A 24,813-nucleotide genomic window follows, 5' to 3' on the forward strand; every position below is an offset into this window, starting at 1 on the left:
AGCCATAAGATAGCTTCTGAGAAAAAATACCTAACAGTTTATAACAGCAGAGAAGCATAAGGAGGATTAAAAAAGGTAAATGTTAGAAATTAATAGGTGAATAATTGGTTGCACATTTGAACTAGAGAGCAGTGAGGCTATCCACTCAAGCAAGGCCTCTTTTGTCTCACCTAAAGAAAGTTAGGTAGAAACTCTAGTTGTTACTATTGTTTATTATTTTTTAATTAACAAAACTAGAGAATAGACTTCTTGAATGCATGAACTTTATATCCCAAAATCACACTAGGTATTAGTGTCTGGTTCATAGATTGATAGTGGAAAAGATATTGCTCCAGCTTCACCAAGCTGTGAGGTTACCTGAGGCAGGTAGAGGTGTGTGTGCATGTGTGTGTATGTGTGTGTGTGTGTGTGTGTGTGTGTGTGTGTTTCCTGATGGAGGTAGAGGCGTGTGTGTGTGTGATTCCTGATGTAGGTGTGTGTGTGTGTGTGTGTGTGTGTGTGTGTGTGTTTCCTGATGGAGGTAGAGGCGTGTGCATGTGTGTGTGTGTGTGTGTTTCCTGATGGAGGTAGAGGCGTGTGTGTGTGTGTGTGTGTGTGTGTGTGTTTCCTGATGGAGGTAGAGGCATGTGTGTGTTTGTGTGTGTATGTGTGTGTGTATGTGTGTTTCCTGGTGTAGGTAGAGACGTGTGTGTGATTCCTGATGTAAGTGTGTGTGTGTGTGTGTGTGTGTGTGTGTGTGTTTCCTGATGGAGGTAGAGGCGTGTGTGTATGTGTGTGTGTGTGTTTCCTGATGGAGGTAGAGGCGTATGTGTGTGTGTGTGTGTGTGTGTGTGTGTGTGTGTTTCCTGATGGAGGTAGAGGCGTGTGTGTGTGTGTGTGTGTGTGTGTGTGTGTCTGAACTTTTCCTTGGAAGTAGGACCATATAAATCTTATACCAATACTAGACAGTTGTGTTGGGAAGACATGACTAAAGTTACATTCACGTTTTATGTTTAAATATTCATTTTTGGATTAGTTAAAAATGCTTCCTTTCAGGAGTGAAAACCATGTCATGATGACATTTAAATAAATATTTTGATTCTTTACTGCTTTATAAGCTTTTCCAGTCCTTTTTGTTCTGAAAGAACCTACTTCTGCCTTTTGTGTAGATGATGCACTTGTTCTTTCATTTACTTATTTGGCCTGGTGATTGAACCCAGGAACATTCTCCTGCAGCCCTTTTAAATTTTGAACAGAAGCTTGCTAAGGTGCTGAGACTGGCTTTTAACCTAAGATCCACCTGTCTTAGCTCCACAAGTACTGGGAATACAAGCATGTGCCCTGTGATATTAGTGATTTTGCTTATGTTTTTATTCGATGCTCTGTGTTTTCACATAAAATTTATTATTCACTAATGATTTAGTATGCAGAAAACATCAGAAGTGTTCTGAGGCATAAAACTGAAAATATTACAGCCCCACATTGATGAAAGTAGAAATGTGGATGACTTCAAGGAGTAAGAAAATTGTTGTGGTTGTTTAAATGTGTCTTTTCCCACAAATCATGGAAATACTGCTGGATAGATCCCTTTTAGGCTACTATTTTTATATCTAGACAAATTTTATACCACTCCTTCTAAAAAGTACGCTATTAGTTACCTAAATGATTCTTAAAAGTTGACTGGAAAAGATTCTGCAATTCATTAATACTTGCTTCAGTGCTTATAACATCAGTATAAACTGAAATTGTGAGTTAAATTCAGCTTAAATACTTGGTTCTGCAATTTAAACTCTTGTCTTTAGTATTTACTAAGTACATGGATAAAGAAAATGTGATTATATATACACAATGGGATTCTACTTAGCCATAAAGTAGAACAAAATTATTTAATTTGCAGTAATATGATGGAACTAAAGATTATGCCAAGTGAGAGCAGCCAGACTCAGACAGTCAAGAGATGTGCATTTTTGCTCATATGTGGAAGCTAGAAAACAAGAAACATAAAGGACTTTAAATAATGTAGAGAGACATGAAGAGTCATGGAAGGGGGTTGGGAGAGGGAATTAGGGAGGGAACGAGGGAGAATTGAAGAAGGAAATAGCTCAAATAATATTATGGCAATATTTGAACTAAAATATGTGGGAAGGGTTGGGGGAACAGAGTGGAATGTGAAGGGGATACACCAAGAGATATTTGCATCTATATCTTTTAATCACATTAAACCTCATTCTGATGTAGAATTATAAGGCACCCACCAATGAAATAATTTAAAAATAAATTCAGATGAGAACTTGACATTGTACCCTAGAATAATGTCTCATATAATTTGAAATAGCAAATCATGTATTAGCATACCTTCATCTATATCTCTGCATCTGTTTACTATATATCTTCATTATCACTATCACCATCATCTTTCTATATACGTATATATTTGCCTATATCACACTGCTTTTTTGGGTACTAAATTGAACTCAAGGGCATTTTTTCCTCTGAGCTACACCCCCCAGCCCATTTTTAATTTTTTGTTTTGAAACATTCTTACTAGGTTGTGGAGAGCCTTGCTAAGTTGCCAAGGCTGGCCTTCAACCCATGGTTCACTTGTCTTAGCCTCTCAGGTATTGCAATTACAGGTGTACACCACCACATCTGGTTTCACACTGCTTCTCTAATCATTACAATTGATGTCTAGATTTCTAACCTTTTTATAATTTTCACTGATTTACTTGTATTCCTTTTTGTTGTTGTTATTGGTACTGGGGTTTCTGGAAACCCTTCTACCTCCGGGCTACACTCTGGGACCTATTTTATATATTTTGTTTTTTATTTGGAAACAGGGCCTTTTAAGCCAGCGAGACTGGCTTCGAATCTGTGCAATTCTCCTGTCTTCACCTCCCAAGAACAGGGATTACAAGCATGCACCACCACGCCCAGCTACTTCTATTCTTTCTAAGTTTTCATGTGCTACTCAAGTTTTAGAAAGTGCACAGATTATTCTAAGAGAGTGATTGTCACTATTGCTGGATGACTGTAGAATATGTTTATATTCATGCTGTTTTATTGTGCAACACAGAAGAGGCTGCTTTGCTTCTCCAAGTTTCTGCTTCTGTGATCATGATGAAGGTTTACTATAAGAATTAAAGTATGCTGCTTTCTTGGTCACCTGGTAACCCTCATCCTTGACTCTTTCCCTCTGTTCTAGTAACTGCACTCATTTCCACTTACTTAGTTAGTAACCACTTCTTCATTGTGTCTATATATATTTTTTTGCATTTCTAAGAAAGCCAGCTTATAAAAAAAAAAGTAAAGACACCAACCAGAAAATAGCTGATTCCTTGGTTGTAGGGGGAATCTCAGCTCACTCTGACCCAAACAAAGCAGGAGTCTTGGTATTCATCATGAAAAATGTGTGAATTCTAGCACCTGGAATTTAAATAATATCTTCTTTTCATAGCAGGTATCCCGTTTCCATAAAACCATCTCACAGTATGTTATTCAATCCGTGTTAAACTGTATAATCGCTGATTCAGAATTCTTCATAGGCCCATATTCTCTTCTCTTCTTAAAGGATAAGAGAAAGTGCTTAGCTGTCAAGAATAAAAATTGTTGGTTACATTGAAGCTAGTCAGTTAAATGTGTTCCTTTTACATTCTTATGTGATCTTTGAGGTCCCCAAATTAAGGCAAACCAATTTTGACTTTTTTTTTGGTGGTGTTACTAGGGATTGAATCCAGGAACATTCTACCTCCAAGCTACACCATTAGACCTTTGTATTTTTTGTTTGTTTGTTTTGAAATGGTCTCACTAGGTTCCTGAGGGTCTCACCAAGTGACTGAGGCTGTTCTTGAACCTGTGATACTCCTGTCTCAGCCTCCCAAGTGTTGGGATTACAGGTATGTGCCACCATGCCTGGATAAATTTTGCTACTTTTATTCCTTGAACTTACTATGAATAAAGGAGCATGCAATATTTTTGAAGTTTACCTATTCGACTTACATTTTTCTGGAATCGATTTGAACATTGAGATAAGCCATCCACATTTTTCACACATTGTTCGTTTTAATCCGGTTTTCTCTCCCTGTTCCCTGGTCCAGGCTTCCATGTCCAGATTTAAGAAGAAGGCGAGTCACCTGGAAGCAAGTTCTAAAATCTGAAGGGATTTATTTTTGTGGCATCCCTTAGAAGGCGACAGGAGGCCACAAGCATTGGTTGAGGGACAAACCCACTTTGGGCTTTCCATAATGCCTCTGTACAGCTTTTCATCCTGGTAGATTGGAAATATATCTTCTCTTTATTTTGATTTTTCTTTCGGAGTCATCCTAAAATGCCACAACTTTTGCCCAGGAGAGTATTCCAACAAACCAAATAAATAATGAGGATGTAAAGCATTCAGTTATCAGTCTGCCCTGACCTCGTTTAGCACCTCATCCACCCAGAATGGCCCCCAGGTACTTCCTACCTGGAGGGTGCAGAAAATATACGCAAAATACTGTTAAAACTTCATATATAAGTTGCTTTTTATATCATATTTTGTAAAAGCCATTTGTTTTGGAGAGCTCAGCATTTACCAAATGGTTAAGGAAGTGCTTCTACATTTTTTGCCAAACAGTTTTATTATAACAATATTACATTGTTTTAGTATATATTGTTTAAAAATATAACAGATCAAGTTATGAACAGTTAAGAACTATTTTTCTGCTTTTATTTTTGTAAAAAAATACAGATAAATTTCACACAGCAAATGACTGTTTTGGTCAACATAAAGACCGATACACAGTTTTCAACTTAAAAACATGATTAATTTCAGTTTTTCTCTTATTTAACCTTTACTATTATGAACTGGTTTCCTCTGCACTTTAACAATGTAGCCAAATTCCCATTTAATAAGTTAAGTATTTAAGAAGTGAAGTTAAAATGCTTTAAGGATCCTAAATAGGCCTTTGAACTTTGAGTAAGAGTTATTATGAATTTTAGTTTAACTCTAACACATGCAAACAAGCACAAATTGACCTGTGTGTTCTGGAACCCAGGGCCAGCTTCTGCTGGGGAGTGAAAATCATCTGTGTAATAGCAAAGCAGCTTCTCAGCTGGAGTGGTGCTCCACGTCCAGCTCCTGTACTTCTCCAGCTAGCTCAGCACATGCCTTCCTGGTGGTCATGGCCCCTGGAAGGAGAGCGCACACTAGGGAAAGTAACGTTCAGGAGGCTGCTTTCCCCCAGATGTCTTTGACTCTACCCTTCTACAATAAAACATAAATGATTAATTATTTTCCAATCCAATTGGAGAAGGAAACTTAAGTTTTATAATGACAAAAAAAAACCAACCAGGGTAATTTAGAACTCTGTATTTTATATACAGCTAGAAATAATGAAGCTGGACAGTGGCCTTGTAAAGATCCAGCAAAGATAATAATGCTAGGGAGCAGGTGAGGTGGGCTGTTCTCTATGGGCTAAAGGCTGAATATCTTGCATGACTAGCTGCATTACCACTAGTGTAACATACATGAGATATCTTACAAATCTTCACTAACAGAACATCATTACGCTCAAGCATTAAATGACAGTAGCTGTTTAATTTAGAAGTGAGGGTTGAAAGACTAGACTTCATACACAATCCTACTTCTATATCCCTTTTTGATTTGGAAATTCACCATTTTCCTGAAATGCTACATATTCACAGATTTTTATCTTGTGTTATTGCAGTCCATAGTCCTTTTGCTTATAAGAAAAGTTGTGTTTTGTATTCCTACAAAGTCATAGAAAATGGTAACATAATAAACCTCACTATATGTCATATGTAACTTATATCTACCCACCAACACTTAAAGGAATAAGGACCTATTTTTAAATACTGATACCAGGCTGCTACTAAAAAATGTTTAGGAAGGAGTTCAATATAAAGTATTTTCTTTGGACAAATCCTTCCAAGGTGATTAAAAAATACAGAAAATATTATTTACACACATACACTAAACTTTCTTAAATGTTCTGTTATTTTATTATAAAATTGTCTTTCTGTGAGCACATTGGGAATCACAGACGCAGCACATCTAACACGTAAGCCACAGCCCTCAGCTCCTGTAGAAGATGCGCTCATGGCCTCCTGACACCAGAAGGTGGAAGAAACTCAGCTACACTGTGTCCTCTATTCAGAGTAGCTCAAAATGCTTTAGCAAACACCTTGTGATCTTAAATGGCTAGTAATGGTATTCTGATATCATTACTCATGATACAAGAAAAAGATGACAGAGGCAAGAACCAGGACTCAACTCCAAGTGCTTAACCCACTGAACCACATTTCATTTTAAAGGGACAGACGCCTTTTTTTGGCACTGGAAATATAAGTTTAAAAATGTTTAGGCAGTTTTTGCACCTAATCTGATCTTAAGATTTTTTTGTGTATGTGGTGCTGGGGATGAAACCCAGGGATATTCTACCTTCATACTACACCCCTATCCCTATTTTATTTGGAAACAAGGTCTAACAAAGTTGCTGAAAGCCTTGCTAAATTGTCTAAGCTGGCTTTCAAGTTGTGATCTGCTTGTCTCAGCCTCCCAAGTCCTAGGATTACAGGCATGAGCCACCATGCCCAACTAAGATTTTTTTTTTTACAGAAACATAAATGTTTACTACAATTTGAAAAGAGATTTAGGATTTGGGGTATAAACCAACATAGTTAAATTCTAATCATGCCCTACTTTTGATAGTTCCTAATAAGTGCCAAACGAGCTTAATATAGAGAGCTTTGCTGTTATTTTAAATGATTTAGTCCAAATACTCAGATTCTGCTGTTACACTATTCTGGTTCATGCTGGTCATAGATGGGAACAAGGATCTTCTGTACAGAGCATACTGCGTGATCCACAGAGCTCCATTGGAGCAGCAACACTGCCAGGAATGCTGGGAAGGGGGCACGTTGCTCTTTCTGTCACTATTACATTTTGTGTGAGGAGCGGATCAAAAACCCCAGTGGTAGGCTGTACAAACGAACCAGAAGCGGAATATGTCTCCATCACCAAATAGTTACTGTGCAGCAGTGGGTCAGGGATGGGAATTGCTGGCTGCACAGATCCAGAGGCAGAGGAGGCAAGAGCTCCTGCACCGCCAGCCAAAGCCAGGCACCCATTAAGTGCTGGCTGCCGAACATCCCTGGGTCGACTGCAGGAGTCAACCCCAGAAGCACTGTGCTTAGCAGGCGATGGAGCTGCTTGGGTTTCCTCATCAATACCAAGGCTTATCTCTGCAAGTTTTTTAAACTTGGGGCCAAGCGAGTCCAAGAAACTGTCATCCAGGTCATCAGCAATAAAGCTACAACAACCCAGAGAACCCACGGGAGAATCAGGGCCGTTCTCCAGGCCTTCCCGGCCTTCGGTGTCATAGATGAGCAAGCAGTCATTTGTGTCCTGGACATCTTCTTCCTCTGCACAGGCAAGTGCTTTCTAAAGATGGAGAGAAAGCAGAGAGGATGAATTTTAAGAAAGATTTTTGAGCAATCTAACAGTGTTTGTACAACTCTTGGTTATGAGTGTCCAAATTGGGTAATCCATAGAAGAAAAGAAATACTCTTTTATGTCAATAATCTTGTTTTTTTTTTCTTTTTGTGTGTGTGTGTGTGTGGAAATCTAGAGATTGTACCCAGGGCATTTTACCTCCACGCTACACCCCCGGATCTATTTATTTATTTTTATTTTAAAATGGGATCTCCCTAAGTTGCTGAGAGTCTCACTACTTGCTGAGGCTGGCCTCAAATCTGTGATCTTCCTGTCTCAGTTTCCCAAGTACTAGGATTATAGGATTATAGGCATGCACCACCATGCCTGGCTAACAGTCTTATAAAAAGTTTGGACAATAATATGGCCAACATTCCATCAAAATAGAGTCTCTCCTGGGTTTATGTTTTAGTTTTTGATTTTTGTGTGTATTGGGAATTAAATCCAGAGACATTCTACCTCTGAGCTATACCTCCAGCCCTTTTTTTATTTTTTGTTTTGAAACAGGGTCTTGCTAGGTTACTGAGAGTCTCATTAAGTTGCTGATTCTGGTATTGAACCTGTGACCTTTCTGTCTCAGCCTCCCAAGTATTGTAATTACAGGTATGAGGCACCACTCCTGGCTGGCTCTCCATTTTAAAGGCATGTATATGGATTTAGGTCTACAGAGCAAACATATATGCTGGCTGGAGGTTTTCACTGGGCCCTGAGTTAGGGGCACCATGGCTACTTCATGTGGGGTGGTGGTAGGGGAGGTCTTCCACTGCACACTGAGACAATGCTCACCCTGATGAGAGTCTTTGTATGGTTTCTACAATCCTTGTGGGGGCCCAATAAGTAATTAGGGTCCATGATGTACCTTGAACTATCCTTATAATAGCGTTTTCCAGTTTTGCCTCAAATATAGAGTGGGTCTTTATCTGCTAAGATGCAAGTCAGACCCTGGTGTGCCAGTTCTGATACTGAGCCTCTGGGTGAGACTCCTTTTAAGCTTGCCTCGTATCCCGCCAAAGAGCCGCCTCCCAGAGCTGCTCTGTCCCCGCACCCTGGCCCTCTCCTGCCTCGTGCTTCCCAACACCTCACTCCCTCTAAGGCCTTTCTTCAGTCCTGTCTCAACTTCCTCTTTACTTTTTTTGGTCATTAATTCAGTGATTCTTAATCTTTTTGGCTACTGTGGTATTTTTTTTAATGCAAAGAATACTATCCTTCTCAGGAAACTATATACACGTTTCAACATATTTTATGATATATGAAATACTAAATTGCTTTGTAAGTTAAGGGCAATGCTGCTGAGCCCCAAACATGAAAGAATTTCCCCTCTGTTTGTTTTTCTAATTGGGAAATAAGAGACTGCTTGCTATATTTTCTTCCTTTTTGGCTATCTTCCCAATTTTGACCCAATTTTGATAGCTATTTTGTTATTTGTATTATTTTGGCCAAAAGAAACTATTTTTTCTTACATTTTGACAAGCTCTAAAGGAATGAACTACAAGCTAGTAGTGGCACACACCTGTAATTCTAGCACTTGGTAAGCTGAGACAGGAGGATCATAGATTTAAGGACAGCTTCACCAAGTAGTGAGACTCTTTGTAACCTAGTAAGATTCTGTTTCAAAACCAAATATAAACAAGAAAAGAAAGTGGGCTGGACATGTATCTTGGAGGTAGAATGCCCTGTGCAATACCCAGGCTGCCTGTCTCTCTGTCTAAGGCATGCGCATGCACACACATGATTGAACTACAAAGCTGAAGTATATAATCAAGTAGAAAGATATCTAAATAAGATAACAAAGCCACAGAATTTGCTACCCGATTACCTGAGAAAAGTAGGAGTCTAGGAAGTTCACATTTATGGGCCCATCAGTATAGTCTCTGTCAGTTCCTCCGGTAGAATGTCTTGTTCTCATGGTCCCTGACTGCCCGCAAGGACAGGGGCCGAGGCCAGAGGTTGCTCCAAATCCCGAGGCAGCTCCAGACCCGGTGGCTGCTCCAAGTCTGGTGGTCAGTTCCATTCCCGAAGCACCTTCTACTACGGTCTCTCCAGCGTAAGTATTCGTACAAACTTCTAAAAGCAGTGGAGACAGTTCTCTAACATCTCATGCTGTGGTTTATATTATTGCTATTATTACTTTTAGTGATCTTTGATGCCATGTCAGGTAAATATGGGGGACAAAATGCAATTATGTGATTAGAGTCAATAAGAACTTCCCAAAGTGTGTTAAGTTTGAGTAACAGAGGAAGGGATTTTAGCAGATGAAAACATTTTGAAAATATTCTAATTAAAAAGTGAAGCCAGGGGCCGAGTGTGGTGGCGCACGCTTGTAATCCCCGCACTTGGGAGGCAGAGACAGGAGGATTGCGCAGGTTCGAAGCCAGCCTTGCTGGTTTAAGAGACCCTGTTTCCAAATACAAATATAAAAAATAGGTGTCTGGGAGTGTAGCCTGAAGGTAGAAGGGTTACCAGGGACCCCAGTACCACCAAAAAAAAAAAAAAAAAAGGAGACAAAAAAAAAAGTGAAGCCAGGTGTGGTGTGATGGTACATGTTTGTAATCCCAGGATTTGGGAGGCTGAGACAGCAGGATTGCAGGTTTGAGACCAGCCCCAGCAACTTAACAAGACTGTTTCAAAGTAAAAAATAATACTGGGCTAGGAGTATAGCTCAGAGGTAGAATACCCCTAAGTTCAATCCCCAGTACTGCCACACACACACGTAGAATAGATATTTAGTAATAATGGCCAGAAATAGAAAAGTAAAAATAGAACATTCAGTACCCGGACTTGAAAAGGTTAGAAGACAGTGCTTATTTGTACTCATGAAGAAAAAAAATTGTAATTGAGCACTATATTGGCTCAGGATAGAAACCAAAGAGGAAATTTACATAATGCAGTGACGCAAATAGTATATATTGATGTGATGGCTCAGTGGCTAAAGAAAATTTAATGAATGACTACTCTGCCTGTTGATTTTATATTATGTTTCCATGGACTGTTTTTTTTCTGGAGAATTCTGAATATAATTTTTGCTTTGTAATTATAATGGGAGAAGCAGGTGAGAGTTAGAGTAGCTGATAAGGGTGGACAAGTACATACCTGGGGAAATCTAATGCAGATTAAATAATCTATTACCAAGTATGGAATTAAGTAAAATTAAGGCATCATGTCTTACTGTTCCTTTAAATTTACAGCATAGTTGTGAAATGGAGAAAATATGAATAAAATAGTCATTTGGTATAAACAAAGATATAAACAAATTCACATACACAACTATATAAGTAATGATGTTCCATTATGACTGAATGTAAGAATTAGTAATTGAACTCAAATCGGCATGCTGTCAGTTTGGGAGAAAAAAGGGGGGCATCATGGGTATGCACAGCAGACTTTAATTGCAAAAATGATGACCAAGGTTAAGAACAAACAAAAGTTTAGTTGTTTATGTATAGATGTTGGTTGTGTTTTCCTTTCCTTACTTTTTTTATGTGTGTGTTATTGGGGATTGAACCCAGAAATACTCTACTTCTGAGCTACACCCCCAACACTTCCAACACTTAAATTTTTTTCTTGCTTTGAAACAAGGTCTTGCTAGGTTGCTGAGAGTCTTACTAAATTGCTGAGGCTGGTTTTGGACCTGTGATCTTCCTGTCTCAGCTTCCCAAGTACTGGGATTATAGGCATACACCACCATGCCTGGCTTACATTTTTTGATATATGTAAAATCTTTACCAATGAAAAAACTAGTAATTGATTATTTGAGAGCTATACCTAAGTTTATTAATATTTGGGAAAAGTATAGAAAGTTTTAGATATTAAGAATGATGACATTTGTGGATAAATTAACTTATTGAGGCCAGGTCTATTCCATGAAATTGATTAATATGCAAATATTGAATTATCTTTCTCTAATGGTAATATCTCCTGTCATATACACATATAAATTATTAAGAAAATAATTTTGAGCATGTCTTATTGTTTGAATATTTCTCATTTAACCCATTATTGCTCAAAAGTAAATTTATTCACTCACCAGAACTTTCCATGAAGTCTGCTCCATTCGTGGTAATAGGGGGCACACAAATATTTGTGATTTCCTGCAAACCATGTTCAAAAGAGAAATACATTTAAAAATGAGCCAGACTTCAAAGTAATATGTGTGAAATGTAGTTTTTTACGAATGACAACATTACAAGAAATCAAGATTATTTTTGGAGTAACCATTTTTAGGATTTGACATCTAAAGAGCTACAATTCTAAGACTCCATATCAGCACTGACTACTCACAATTGAGGGCCAAGAAATCACTTCTTTTTATACTCCTCTGTCTCTTTTTCTATGTCAATACAAATAAGAATATTTCTATATATGATTGCATATAAACTGAATTTTTACCTTGTCTTCAGGTTGGGCTCCTTCAATTCCCCACTGATGAATTGTTCCTTCTGAGCCATCAGGAACTGGGATGAAACCACCTGCTACCCCCCCAAGGGGACCCTTTCCACAGTCACAGGTCAGCAGCAGAAGAGGGGCCACTAGTGAGAAACAAGAGAAAACATCAGAATGTTTGAATCAGTTGGGAATTGTTGGATATAACTGTCAAAAATCTTACAAAGAAAACACAACAGTTTAAATATGTAAGAAAGCTAATAATGAATACAACTAATTTCTACAAAATAAAATTTAGTAAATTAAGCACACTAAATTTTCCTATTATTCAACTGAAGGAGACAAGTTAGATTGTTCCTTGCTGTAGGTATATCACTGTCTTTAAACAGACACTGTTTGATGAATGATAAAAGGGGTTGCTCCATCTCAATTCTTTTCCTTCATACATTTTTGATTACTGTATTTATTTGTACATGTTGAGGCTCTTGTGCCAGATGATATATAAATGGCCATGATACCTGGATGGCCAAAATTTTAGGGAGATGACCCAATAAATGGCTACCAATGCACTCTTAATTGAGAATCCTTACCTTAGAGGGAGTTCCTGCCATTAAAAATATTACTCTTTTTGTGTTAATCCTTGGCAATAAAGTTTAATGTCATTCTCATGCTAATGGATCAAGGAAAATGCTCATTCTTGAAAGCAGGTATATTATTATTAGATAATAACTTCTGACAGCCACTTTCTTTAAATGAAGTTATAAAGCTCAAAGCTTTTAATATCCTATATATCGTCCCTAAGTTTTCTTAATGAGGGTCTTCTTTTTATTTTAGAATTTCATGGGACTTGAATACAGGGAAGATATCTTAGGAAGTGGTGCTCTTGTGTTGGGGATGTAGCTCAGTGTTAGAGTGTTTGCCTAGCATATTTAAGGCCTTGATTTGATTTTTAGCACTGAAAATAAAACAAACAAACAAACAAACAATGTGCCATACTTGTGGGCCATGAGCATTATTGGTTGTATGTGAAGAGTTGTCATGATTTATTTTTCTTTCTTGATTCTCTTGTTCTAAGTGTCTGCATACATGAGTTGCTTTGTCATATTTATGTAGCCTCTTAGCAATCAATGAGTTAAACATTTCTGATTCTTTCTGGAAATTACCACTTCCCCCAGCTTAACCTAGAAAACGATTAGAGAATGTTCTCCCCATGTTGCACATATGAGCAGCTCACAGCCCTTTGCAAATGAACACTGTGTGGCACGTGGAGATACTCACAGAGCAGCAGCAAAAGCCCGAGGAGCAGCAGGCCAATGGCGTCAGCCCCCAGCTTGGAGGGCTGACTCCTGTACCTGGTCCCAGGATCTGTTCCTGGGGAGTACTTTCCGCAGGCGCCCCTCTCATCACACTGACAGACGGTTACAACCAAGTTCTCCGGTGCCTCGCATTGCCTGCCCTGCTCATCGGTGACTAGGAGGGGGACTCTGTACTTCCCAGGAGGAACCTCTTGCTGGACTCTCAGGAGTGCTGAGGTTGCTGTAGGGAAACCACCATACCAGTCAACAGTAGGGCAAGGTGGCCTCTACTCTTTAGATTACTTTTTTTTTTTTTAATTACAGAGCTAGAGCTGCCTTCAAGATAACTGTCACCAGTAGCAGGGCTGATGTGGTTTAAGCAGTGATGAGGGCTAAAAGAGGAACACTTGGGTAAATCTGTCTACACCTACCTTCTTGTCTTTCTCTGATCCACATAGGCCTGTCATTTTTCACAGCCAGGACTCGGTCTTGCCCTGCTTCTCTCACCAAAGAGGATGCTAGGTGGGCATGCTGTAGACATCAGGGCCCCTGGGCTTAACCCCTCACCCGTATCTCTACACTGATTTTCAGACAGATGTGGCCTCTGGTTGTACACCTTCTCATGAATGCCACCTTCTCATGTCCAACTTACCAGGGCTGAGTTTCAGCTTTTCACCTGCTCCTCTCAGTCCTCATTCTGTGACTGAAGGCCTGTTGCATGGTGTTCGCAGTAGCGTGCCAGGTGTCCATCTGACTCCTGACACTGAGGGTCCTCTGTTCTGCACTGTGATGCCACCCATTTCTAAGGGAGACCCTGTAGCCAGTATTGCACTGGAATCATTTTCGACCCCCATGACCTTTGACATTGTGCCTCAGCCACTGGTCCAACTGCTGTGGCCTCCTTGGCCAGCCTCACCCTAGCTACTCTGGGTGGCGGACCTCTCATCTTTCTTTATCAGCCTCCTCAGTGGTTATGAATTTGCAAACTCATTTGGAGCCAAATGCTACATGTGCATTTTGGAGCTAGACCTGAACGAGGACCAGAAAGGCCCAAGGGCAGAAGGCCATGCAGATGAACTCTGTGGTGGTCTCGACAGTGGCGCTGTGGATCACATATATGGGAAGATGCAAAAGTGGTGCAGAAGTCTAACATCTATTCTGATGAGACTTCTGGGAAATATAGAAAATGTAAAGTGAATGAGATAAGGGCTTAGGAGAAGAGGATTAACCCTTCTCCAATGGCCAGTGGATTGATGAATTTCACACCACCACCAGGTTCCTGACGGATGTCAAACATGATGGCTCCTGCTGGGAACCCAGAACAGCCCCACTTCCCCAGCACTTCCTGTCTGCTCAGCCTGCTCAGAGAAAACGCTATGCACCTAGAAATACAGACAGTGCTGATAAAATATATGTCCGGCTCATCATTTTTTCCTACTGTGGAGGTTTAACTAAGCAATCAAAATATAAAAATTTTGAAATGCAAACCAGGAAATATTAAATAGTGCTACCATTATTTCATAGCATTCAGTTTCTCTCCTGAAGAGAGAAGGGACTTGCAAAGCTAGGATCACATCTTTATTGCAAATAATTTTTTTCATTTGTTTTTGGGAGAGATCTGTTCTCAAATGAGTTCTCTTATTCTTCTGGAACTATAAAAAAGCAGTGACTTTCATTTGTGAGAGCATTTTCATGCTTACTCACCATTTAGCGCTGTGATACTCCACACAACTGGCAACTTCAGAGGCTGCTCCTCCAGTGAGAATGTGTAGGGGCCAGTGTATTTGTCCCTGTCCAGTGGTCTAGCCGTGACGGCCACTGAGGGTGAAGGACTACAGACCACTTCCTTCTCCAGGACAACTGGTGGACAATTTTCATTAAAACCAGGTACTTCAACATATACTGTGCCTGTGGAAGTTCTCCCTGTGTTTTCTGAAAGAATAATGTTTAGAGTTTAAGTATGTAGGATAAAGTTGTGCCAAAAAAGACTTAACTTCTTTTTACTGCAGCCAAGTTAGCATATCTTCTCATGAGAAATTATATTTGATATTCTCAGAAGCCAGAAGATGTCACCCTATTTCTGCAACTTATAAAAAACAAATTTAAATTTACCACACTGGCTAGTGTCTCCAAATAGTCGAGCTCCCTATTAATTAAATATGCTTAAAACCAAGACCCAGAAGGTGATCAATTCATTGATGACAAATGGAATCAGCACAAAAATAATAGCTTTAAAGCTGTGTTGGTTTTATTTTCAATTAGTGCATAAAAGATTTTTGCTTCTGAAGCTTAAACCAAGGTATTTGGAATAATAAAGAATTATTTATTTTTATTACCTAATATATAAGTTTATTGGAAAGACATTTTATTTTACTTTATTTTATTTTATTGTGGTATTGGGGATGGAATCTAGAGGCATTCTACCTCGGAGCTACACCCCTAACCCCATTTTTTTTGTCATTTTTTACTTTTTGAAACAGAGTCTTACTGAGTTGCAAAGGGCCTCACTAAGTAACTGAGGTTGTCCATGAACTATGATCCTCTGGTCTCTACCTCCTGAATGCTGGGATTATAAGTATGTGCCACCATGCCCCATGAAAAGACATTTTAAATATTGCAAATTGAAAATAATAAAGTAAAAATCTCCACATGGTGAGATTATGAGTATCTTCTGTTCTTACCTCAGTGTTTTTTTGCAAATGGCAATATATATATATATATATATATATATATATATATATATATATGTCCTTTTTTGGTGTTTGGTTATTGCATTGAGCATAGACTAATACATTCATTTTATCCTTGGGGAAGTGCACATATTCAACAAACATTATTTTAAAACACTTCAGAAAGGGACATTTTATTGTGCAGTGATGTAAGTATACAAGGTCTCTTCAAACAACTCACAAACTTTACGTTTGAGTTGAACTTCCCTAATTGGCTTTCCATAGGAATCTTTATTGATCCTTTCAAACTTTTGTGGGTCAAAATTTTTCCCTTAATTCCCGTAAACCACAAGGACCAAGCAAAATCACTGGGCTTCCAAACCCTTTGAGAAGCTGGGATTCTGTCTTCACTCCTGAATTTATTCCCCACAGACCTGAGCCCAAAGCCTCTAAGATAATGATCTTTATTTAGTCATAAAGGAAATATATGAAATAACCCAAATCATCCATTCATATTGAAATGCAAGTGGAGTAACAGTTCTCTAAATCTACTTAAATATTTTTCTTACCATCTATGGCCAGAACCTCAGCTGTGATTGTCTTGTTAACTATGAAAGTAGCATCCCGACCGATGTTTTTGGCAAATTTGATTTGAGCAGTTTTTGAATCAACAATTAGTAAACCACCATCATTACGACCCATGACATATCTGTTTTATAATAGAAAAAATAATAGTTTGTTTCAAATGTGAAATGTTACTTATTTAATGAAAATGACTCATTTTTTAAAATATATTTAATGTAAGACCTTGAAATGTGTGGTTATAAAAAGTGTCAAAAATTAACATGAAGACTTCTGAGAAGATGGCAACTGAGGGAAGCAACTCATATCGGTCCTGCTGAAACTTGATCTCTATCACTGTGAAAACAGCATCTTGACAAGAGAAAGAAACCAGCATAAATTTGAACAGAGCACTGAGACTTGAAAGGTGGCAGAAACAAAGGTAGAAAGAAAAGAGAGCAGGAAAGCACCCTCCCCACTCCAACGGCTATCACCTTGGGGACCATAATCATGCCATCTTGCTTCACTGCACCAAGAATGCTGGCACTGTGGCCTCCAGAGATCCTCAGCAAAAAATCCAATGACTTGAAACAAAGTAAGCAGCTGCAGTTCATCGGCAGTGGCAGCCGAGCTCATTGTATCCTCCAGGATTCCAGAGTGGTACTCAACAACACTGTAAGTGAACCAGCCGTCCCCATGGGAGACTGCCCATTGTGGCTGCAGTGACTTGCACAGTAAGCAATAGAATCTCAGGGTTTGAGACTTTATGGTTCACTTGGTGAAAGTGATGGTGGAATTTTTTGTCAGACACAGCAGAAATATGGATTACCAGATAGCCCCCAGGGTCAATCAAGCAAAAAGGCCTACAGTCCCCAGGGCTCAGAGCCCTAGTAAGACATCCAGAGATAGCCACAACCACCCAATTGTGGTGATTTGGGAGAAGTTAGGTCAATCAATCCCTAGATGTGAAGAATTCAGACTCCTGCATTTACACTGGGTCTGGTCCCAGTGGCACCTGCCACCTACACAGGTGGGGAGAAACACAGATTCAGTGTCAATGGAAAGCATAGAGACCTGTGCTTAGCACTAGATCCAGTCCCAGTGATACTGGCCACATGTGTAGAATAAGAGTCTCAGAGGCAGGTCCTTTTTGAGAGCTCAGAGACTGAGGCTTGCAATGGGAAAGGGTCCAGTGACACATGGCTCCTGCACAGAGAGAGACACCAGGCCCAGGGTTCCAATCATTGAAGGAGAGCAAAAACTGGGGTTATAAATTGATATCATTATTATAGGTTACAGAGCAAATGAGATTGCTTGAAACATGCTCAATAACCTATTATATAATGTGAACCTTGAGTAGCTGAAAGAATCCATGCAGACACAGGATGACTAAAGAGACCAAGACAGCTCAGTATTCATGTATTTGTAGGGATGTATTATTTTGTTGTTTTTTGGTGTGTGTGTGTGTGTGTGTGTGTGTGTGTGCATGTGCACTTGTTTGTTTGCTCTCTTCCCCATCCCTTTTACGAGATTCTTCCCTTGGTCATATAGACTCTCTTTTCTTCATCCCTTTTTCTTTTCCTTTTTTCTTTCTTTGTCTTGTATTAAATCCACTTCATATCATTATACTAAATACTCTACATAGGTTACTAGAATTCTACATATTCACTCTCTCTCTAATTTCTAATATATATTACCTTACCAAACTCAAAATCTCATTCATTTAATCCTATGTTACTTTATAAGTAGTTCATATAGTAACTACTTCATCACTTTCCTCCTCATTCAAGCTTCAAGATTAAATTCAACACAACTTGCTTTTATATATACCAGCTGACACCTTAAAAACAAAAGAAAGCTATCAAAAGCCAAAAATGATGCAAACTTGAGAAATCTGAAATCATGAGAAAAAGGAATAGAAAGGAAGCAATGAGCTCCCACCATCCCACAGTAATGGAACCCAACAACACAGAATTGCAGAGATGGCCAGAAGGACAAATAAAAAATTTAACAGTAGAAATAATACAAGATTTCTGAAAAGAATTTATAGAGACAGGCTTAAAAAAATCAAGGAACAAATAAACAAAGAATCTGACACCTGAACAGGAATCAGAAAGAAGCTCTGAATGAAGTCAATGAATCATTGAAGTGAAGGCATCAATACCAAATATAAACAATAGATTAGACCACATGGAAAATGGAATCTTGCTCTCAGAAGATGGTCACTCCAAAAATGAACATATAGTATATCATTTAGAAAAAACAATTTTGACAGCATGAGTTGGACATGGAAGAGGTATGGGCCCATCTTACAAGAGCTAACTTAAGAATAAAAGGTATAGAAGAGGAAATAGAAAGTGAAATGAAAGGGATAAACATCTTTTCAAAGAAGTAATATCAGAAAAATTTTCAAACATAGAAAAAGAGCTTGATACACAGGTACAGGAGAATTATAGGACCCCCTTTAGACAAGGTTAGAGAAAAGGTTCACCACACCACATAATAGTGAAACTGACCAACATGGAAGCCAAGGAGAGAATCTTAAAGGCAACAAAAGCAAAAGACCAAATGACATTCAGAGACAAACCAATTCGAATTACTCCAGACTTCCCAAACCAAGTCATAAGAGTCAGGAGGGCCTGGAGCCAAACTCTGAAAGAAAAAAAAAAAAACTTGCAGCCCCAAATTTCTACCCAGAAAAAATATCTCTCAAATTTGATAGAGAAATAAAAATATTCCATGACAAATAGAAACTGAAAGAATTTATGTCTTCTAAACCAGCATCAGAGAAATATGCAAGGAGATAAAGTGCAAAGAAGAATTAAGTAATAAACACAAGAACCAGAGAAATAATTTTTATCAAACAAACAACTAAGCAAAGAAGAACAAACACTACCTCAAACAGAAGTTAAAACTCAAAATGTTAGGAATTAAAAATCATCTCTCAATAATCATTCTGAACATAAATGGTCTCAATTCCCCCAATAAAAAGACATAAGGTGGCAAAATGGATTACAAACAAGAACCCATCTATTTGCAGCCTGCAAAAAATACAATTTACAAGTAAAGGTAGTCACAAACTAAAAGTGAAGGATTAGAGCAAGATAATCCATGCCAATGGAACTCTAAGACAATCAAGAGTAGCAACTATGATATTGGACAAATAAGATTTCAAGCCAAAGCTTATCAGAAGAGACAAAGCAGGTAATTTTTTTTACCCATAAAATGAACAATCCAGCAAGAAGAAATAACAATAGTCAACATTTATGCCCCGAACATAGGTGCAACCACTTTCATAAAAAAAAAAAAACTCTTTGTGACATTAAGTCACATATAGATTCCAATAAAATAATACTGGGAGACTTCAACACTCCTCTCACACTGTTAGACCAATCTTCTAGCAAAAGGTCAGTAAATATGCCTTTAACACCATAAACCAAATGGACCTCTTAGACACATACAAAATATTTTGTCCAACTACAGCAGAGTTCACATTTTTCTCACCTGCTCAGGAAACCTTCTCCAAAATAGACCATATACTGGGTCACAAAGTAATCACTAGCAAATTCAAAAAATGTGACATACTTCCCTGAGTCCCTAAATAGTCCCTTAACAAAAGAAGAAATTTTAATGACCATAAATATATAAAAAATTGTTCAACATCATTAGTAATCAGAAAGATGCAAATCAAAACTACCCTGAAATTTCACCTAACTCCAAGTAGAATGGCAATCATTCAAACCATAAACAACCACAAATGCTGGTGAGGATGTGGAAAAGTGGGAACTCCTATATATTGTTGGTGGGATTGCAAATTAGTGCAACAACTTTGGAAAACAATATAAAGGATCCTCAGAAGAATGGGAACAAATCTACCATATGATCCAGCAATACCACTTTTGGATATCTACCCAAAGGAATGTAATGTGTGTGTATCTATATTCACAGCTTCACAATTCACAATTGCAAAACTATGAAACCAGCCCAGGTGTCCATGGACAGATGAATGGATTACAAAACTGGGATATGCACACAGTGGAATTTTACTAAGCAATAGAGAAGACCAAAATTATGTTGTTTGGGGGGAAATGGATAGAACTGGAGAACATTATGCTAAGTGAGATTAGTCAGTCACAAGAAGTAAAAAAAGAAAAGAAATCAGATGCTCTCCCTAGTATGTGGAAGCTAGGAAGGAAAAAAGTCATAGGAGAAACTCTAGATGAAGGAGAAACCATGGATGAGTAAATAAGGTGATCTGAGAGGGATGGGAGGAGGAAAGAGGGACAGTCTCTAATGTACATGATGTACATTCACAAACATATCAAAGTCTATCAGTAAGCCAAACAGTAGAAGGAGGGAGGGGGGAGGCAATGAGGTGGGAATTGAGGAAGGGCTAAATGTGTGATGTGTGCATGTATGCCTCTACCATCTTATACTGCATTAAGATGTATGAGTAAGATGCTTCAATAAAAAATTTAAAAAATTAACATGACAAGAATGAGCCCTGTTTCATAATCCTTATGTATGTATTAATCTATTTATATTTTCTTCAGTACAATAAAATGCCTTTGCCCTTGTTCTTTACAATACAGCCATCACTTTGCATAATAGTCATATTTTAGGCATTTATGCCTTTGTGTATTCCTCTGATTTATGTACAGTAATGTTTTATCTGATTTAAACATGGTCTTCTGATAAATCTCTTTTGAAAACTCAGTTGGAAGTCTCTGTGAAACTTTTTTCTGATCTCTCTTGGCAGCCTAAGGTGTTTTCTTTATTTTCATTTTAACTTATGTTCATGTTATTTTTGCCCATACTACAGTATATTTTCATAATTTGCATGTCTCTTCTTAAGTTATATGGTTCTGTATCTTTGTAACCTTTTTATCTCTATTATTTGTGCATTGTATTGGAATAGCTTTTAGGTAAAAACTATGTCAAGGAATAACAAGGTGTTATATAAAACAGTCTTACCTGACAGATGAAGCCGCTTTGCCAGTGTCTTCATCGATGGCTTGATATGTTCCCAGGACATAATTAACCAATTTTTTAATACTTATGCCTTTTTGCACGGTGAATGTCTTAGAAGCAGGCCGAAATGAAATTCCTTCTTTTACATCTATTACCTGGATAATGACTGGGGTTGACTGAACTTGATATCGAGAGATAACCGACTGGTGAAATTCAGCTTTGTTTTTTACGGCAATACTAAATTGCATTTTCTGTATTTGTTCATAATCTAGAGCCTGCAGTAAATATAAAATTAGAATGAAAGAAGTGTTACAAAAACACAATCTGGCAAACCCAGTAGAGGACAGAGATCTTTCTGCAAGATGCAACAAAGGGTTCTTTTATTTCTTTCTCTCTCTCTCTTTGTGTGTGTGTGTGTGGGGGGGGGTACTGGGGGTGGAACCCAGGGGCTTTTCTACCTCCAGGCTATACTCCCAAACCTGTTTTATACTTTATTTGGAAACAGGGTCTCACTAAGTTGCAAAGAGCCTCACTAAGTAGCTGAGGCTGGCTTTGAACCTGCGAGATCCTCCTGTCTCAGCCTTCTAAGCACTGGGATTAAAGAGTGCCACCATGCCTGGCTTCTTTCTCTTTTTTAATTTACTTTATTGGTGAATAATGTAGTTCAGAATGATAGGAATAAATCTACAGAACAAAGCAACTTCAGAAATCATTGTGATGTTGATATATGGACAGTTTTATGATTCTTAACTCCTAAGGCCTCCTTATGGCAGTTACTATTTACAAAGTAGGATAACTCTTTTCTAGCCCTCATAACCATCACTAAGTCTCTTTAGGCTTAGGTGTAGTGGGAAGAGTCCCAATTTGCTGTAGTAAGATGATTTGAATCTTGGTCCTGCCACTACTTAAGAACTGTGTGACTCATGACACAACACTCAAGTTCTGTGATCCTCAGTTTTCATTTTATTATTATTATTTATTATGGTGCTGAGAATTAAATCCAGGAGCACTGCACTTTTTAGCCAAACTCCTGCATTGGGGGAAGGTGTTCCTGGAGCCTGAACCCAAAGGCATTTTACTTCCAAATTACACCCAGTCCTATTTTTTTGATTTTTTACTTTTGAAACAAATCTCACTTAGTTGTTGAGGCTGGCCTTGAACCTGCAATCTTCCTGTCTCAACTTCCCAAGTACTGTGATTATAGACATGTACCACCACACCCAACACCCCTAGGCCTTTTTAAATTATTTCTATTTTCAAACAGGGACAAAACTGGCCTCAAACTTGTAAGCCTCCTGCCTCAGCTTTCTGGGTACTGGGATTAGATGTCTGTGCCAACACTCTTGGCTCAACTTTTCCTTCCTTCCTTCCTTCCATGTGTTTTGTGGTACTAGGGATCAGCCCTATTTTGTTTATTTACTTATTTTGAAACAGGGTCATGCTAAGTTGCTGAGGCTGATGGCAAACCTGCAATCTTCCTGTCTCAGCCTCCCAAGGACTGTAATTGCACCATGTCATCAGAATTCTGTGAGGGCTGAACAAGTTAAGGCAGGTAATGCATTCCTATGAAAACTGCTGCTGATGTTCACGAACAGTCATTGGATTAATTTGCAGCCATGTCTTTCTGACTTCAATAAAAATTTCTAGGTGAAAAGTCACTCTGTCTTAATGACCTTGGTTGGCAAAGCCCTCAACATTACGCTAAGTGGTGTTACACCAACTTTTCATAGAATTGTCTTCACGTAGTCTTACATGACAACTTTTTTTTTTTTCTGGAACTGAGGATAAAACCCAGGGGCCTTCTACCTCTGAGCTATACCCCCAGCCCTATTTTTTATTCTTTATTTTGAAACAGTCTCACTGAGTTGCAAAAGGCCTCACTAAGTAGCTGAGGCTGTCCATGAAATGTAATCCTCCTGTCTCAGCCTCCCAAATGCTGAGATTATAAGCATGTGCCACCATGCCTGACACATGAAAACTTTTTTTTTTTTACCCACTTACCAAGGTGGCCTAGATCATGACCTGAGGAATCCTAGGATAACTTTTTCCATTCAGTGGTCTTCTCTTTTGAATATTATGAGATAAAAAAACATTAATTTTGATAACAGTTTATTATCAAAAATATAATTGTGACATGGGACCTAGATTTGAGGTTTAAATATGAAGTGGCTGGCTTCATGTGCTCAGCATTTCCCAGTGAAAGAAGATGATGTGCGGAGATAAGTATCATAGGACATTACAAATTACAGAGCCTATGTGTGCAAGTGAGGGGTTACTTCTACTTAGAGTTAGGAAAAGCTTCTGAGAGGGTCAGGTCTGAACTGAACATCAAGGATGCTGGGAAGTGTCCAGGCAGAGGAAAAGCACTTGCCCAAGTTGCAGGAGGCGACTGAGAGTGTGCTGGCTGAAGACAGCTAAGCGTCTTGTGCTCAGTCAAGAGGAAGGTGAGCTTCTTGAAGGGCAGCAGGTTGTTGTCAGTCCCAACTGAAGAGAAGAGAGTCGCCCTAAGGAGAATTTTTGGACTCATTGCTGCCTAGACACCTTGCAGACCAGTCAAACCTATTATTCCTACATTTCTACAGTTTTGGTAAAACTGTGAGTGATTTGAATGGGCCATTAGGGTTGAGGGCCACTTTCCCAGCCAATGGGGAACCAGGGAAGGTTTTAAAGAGAAGTGTAGCTGGGCAGGTTAACACACACCTTTAGTTCTAGTACTTGAGAGGCTGAGACAGGAAAATTGCAGATTTGAAGCCAGCAACTTAGTGAGACCCTGCTTCAAAATAAAAAATAAAACATTTCTGGGTGCATAGCTCTATGTTCTCAAAGTTAGAAGCCTCCTGAGTTCAATTCAGAGAGAGAGAGAGAGAGAGAGAGAGAGAGAGAGAGAGAGAGAGAGAGAGAGAGAAGGGATCCAAGTTTTTCTTAAGAAAAATGTGATGGTGAACTGGTGAAACAGTGGAGTGGAGACAAGAGGTAGGAATGTCTGTTTGGAGAGGCAAAGCCAGTAAGACTCGGGTTTTTAGTCTGGGAGAGTAAACCAATATGAGAGAGAAGGAACATCTTACTCCTCAGCATTTAGGAATTTATAACAAACCCCTCATAGCAAGTGGGGATGGCTATAGCACTCTGAAAAGTAATGAGTAATGCTTTGCAAACCATCTAGCAATTTCCTTGTTAAGTTTTTATGGGTTTGTTATTCCACTGGACTTAAGGAGTTAACTAAGGAATTTCTCATATGGTCCAAAGCCAGGGAGTATTATCAGATAGTCACTATTTCTTCTGGTCTATAGTATCCCAGATGGAAGTCTGTAATAGTGAAGACTGTCAAGTAGAAGCTTTCCTCATTTAGTTTGTATCTTGTATATTTTGTTTACACATTCCCAGTTTTTAGAAGAAGTTGGGAATTTTTCTTCTGATGATTATAGCTATTACATCTAAAGTAGACCGACAAACTCACAATATACAATTC

The 24,813-nt window shown here is 38.7% G+C and overlaps 1 protein-coding gene across 1 annotated transcript in view; it reads right to left on the reverse strand.

The window, feature by feature from the left end:
• Positions 1-6,793: 6,793 nt before the first annotated feature.
• Positions 6,794-24,813, reverse strand: part of DSG3 (desmoglein 3) — a gene marked incomplete at both ends in the record, with an annotated part of 33,740 nt that continues 15,720 nt past the window's right edge. The window contains 8 exons of the mRNA XM_080714704.1: positions 6,794-7,417; positions 9,285-9,532; positions 11,493-11,556; positions 11,855-11,994; positions 13,127-13,384; positions 14,848-15,075; positions 16,382-16,521; positions 21,348-21,619. Of these exons, the coding sequence (XP_080570830.1) occupies positions 6,794-7,417; positions 9,285-9,532; positions 11,493-11,556; positions 11,855-11,994; positions 13,127-13,384; positions 14,848-15,075; positions 16,382-16,521; positions 21,348-21,619 (1,974 nt within the window). The remainder of the gene's footprint in view (positions 7,418-9,284; positions 9,533-11,492; positions 11,557-11,854; positions 11,995-13,126; positions 13,385-14,847; positions 15,076-16,381; positions 16,522-21,347; positions 21,620-24,813) is intronic.

This window comes from Muscardinus avellanarius, assembly GCF_963383645.1.
Source record: "Muscardinus avellanarius genome assembly, chromosome: 17".
Classification (NCBI taxonomy): Eukaryota; Metazoa; Chordata; class Mammalia; order Rodentia; family Gliridae; genus Muscardinus; species Muscardinus avellanarius.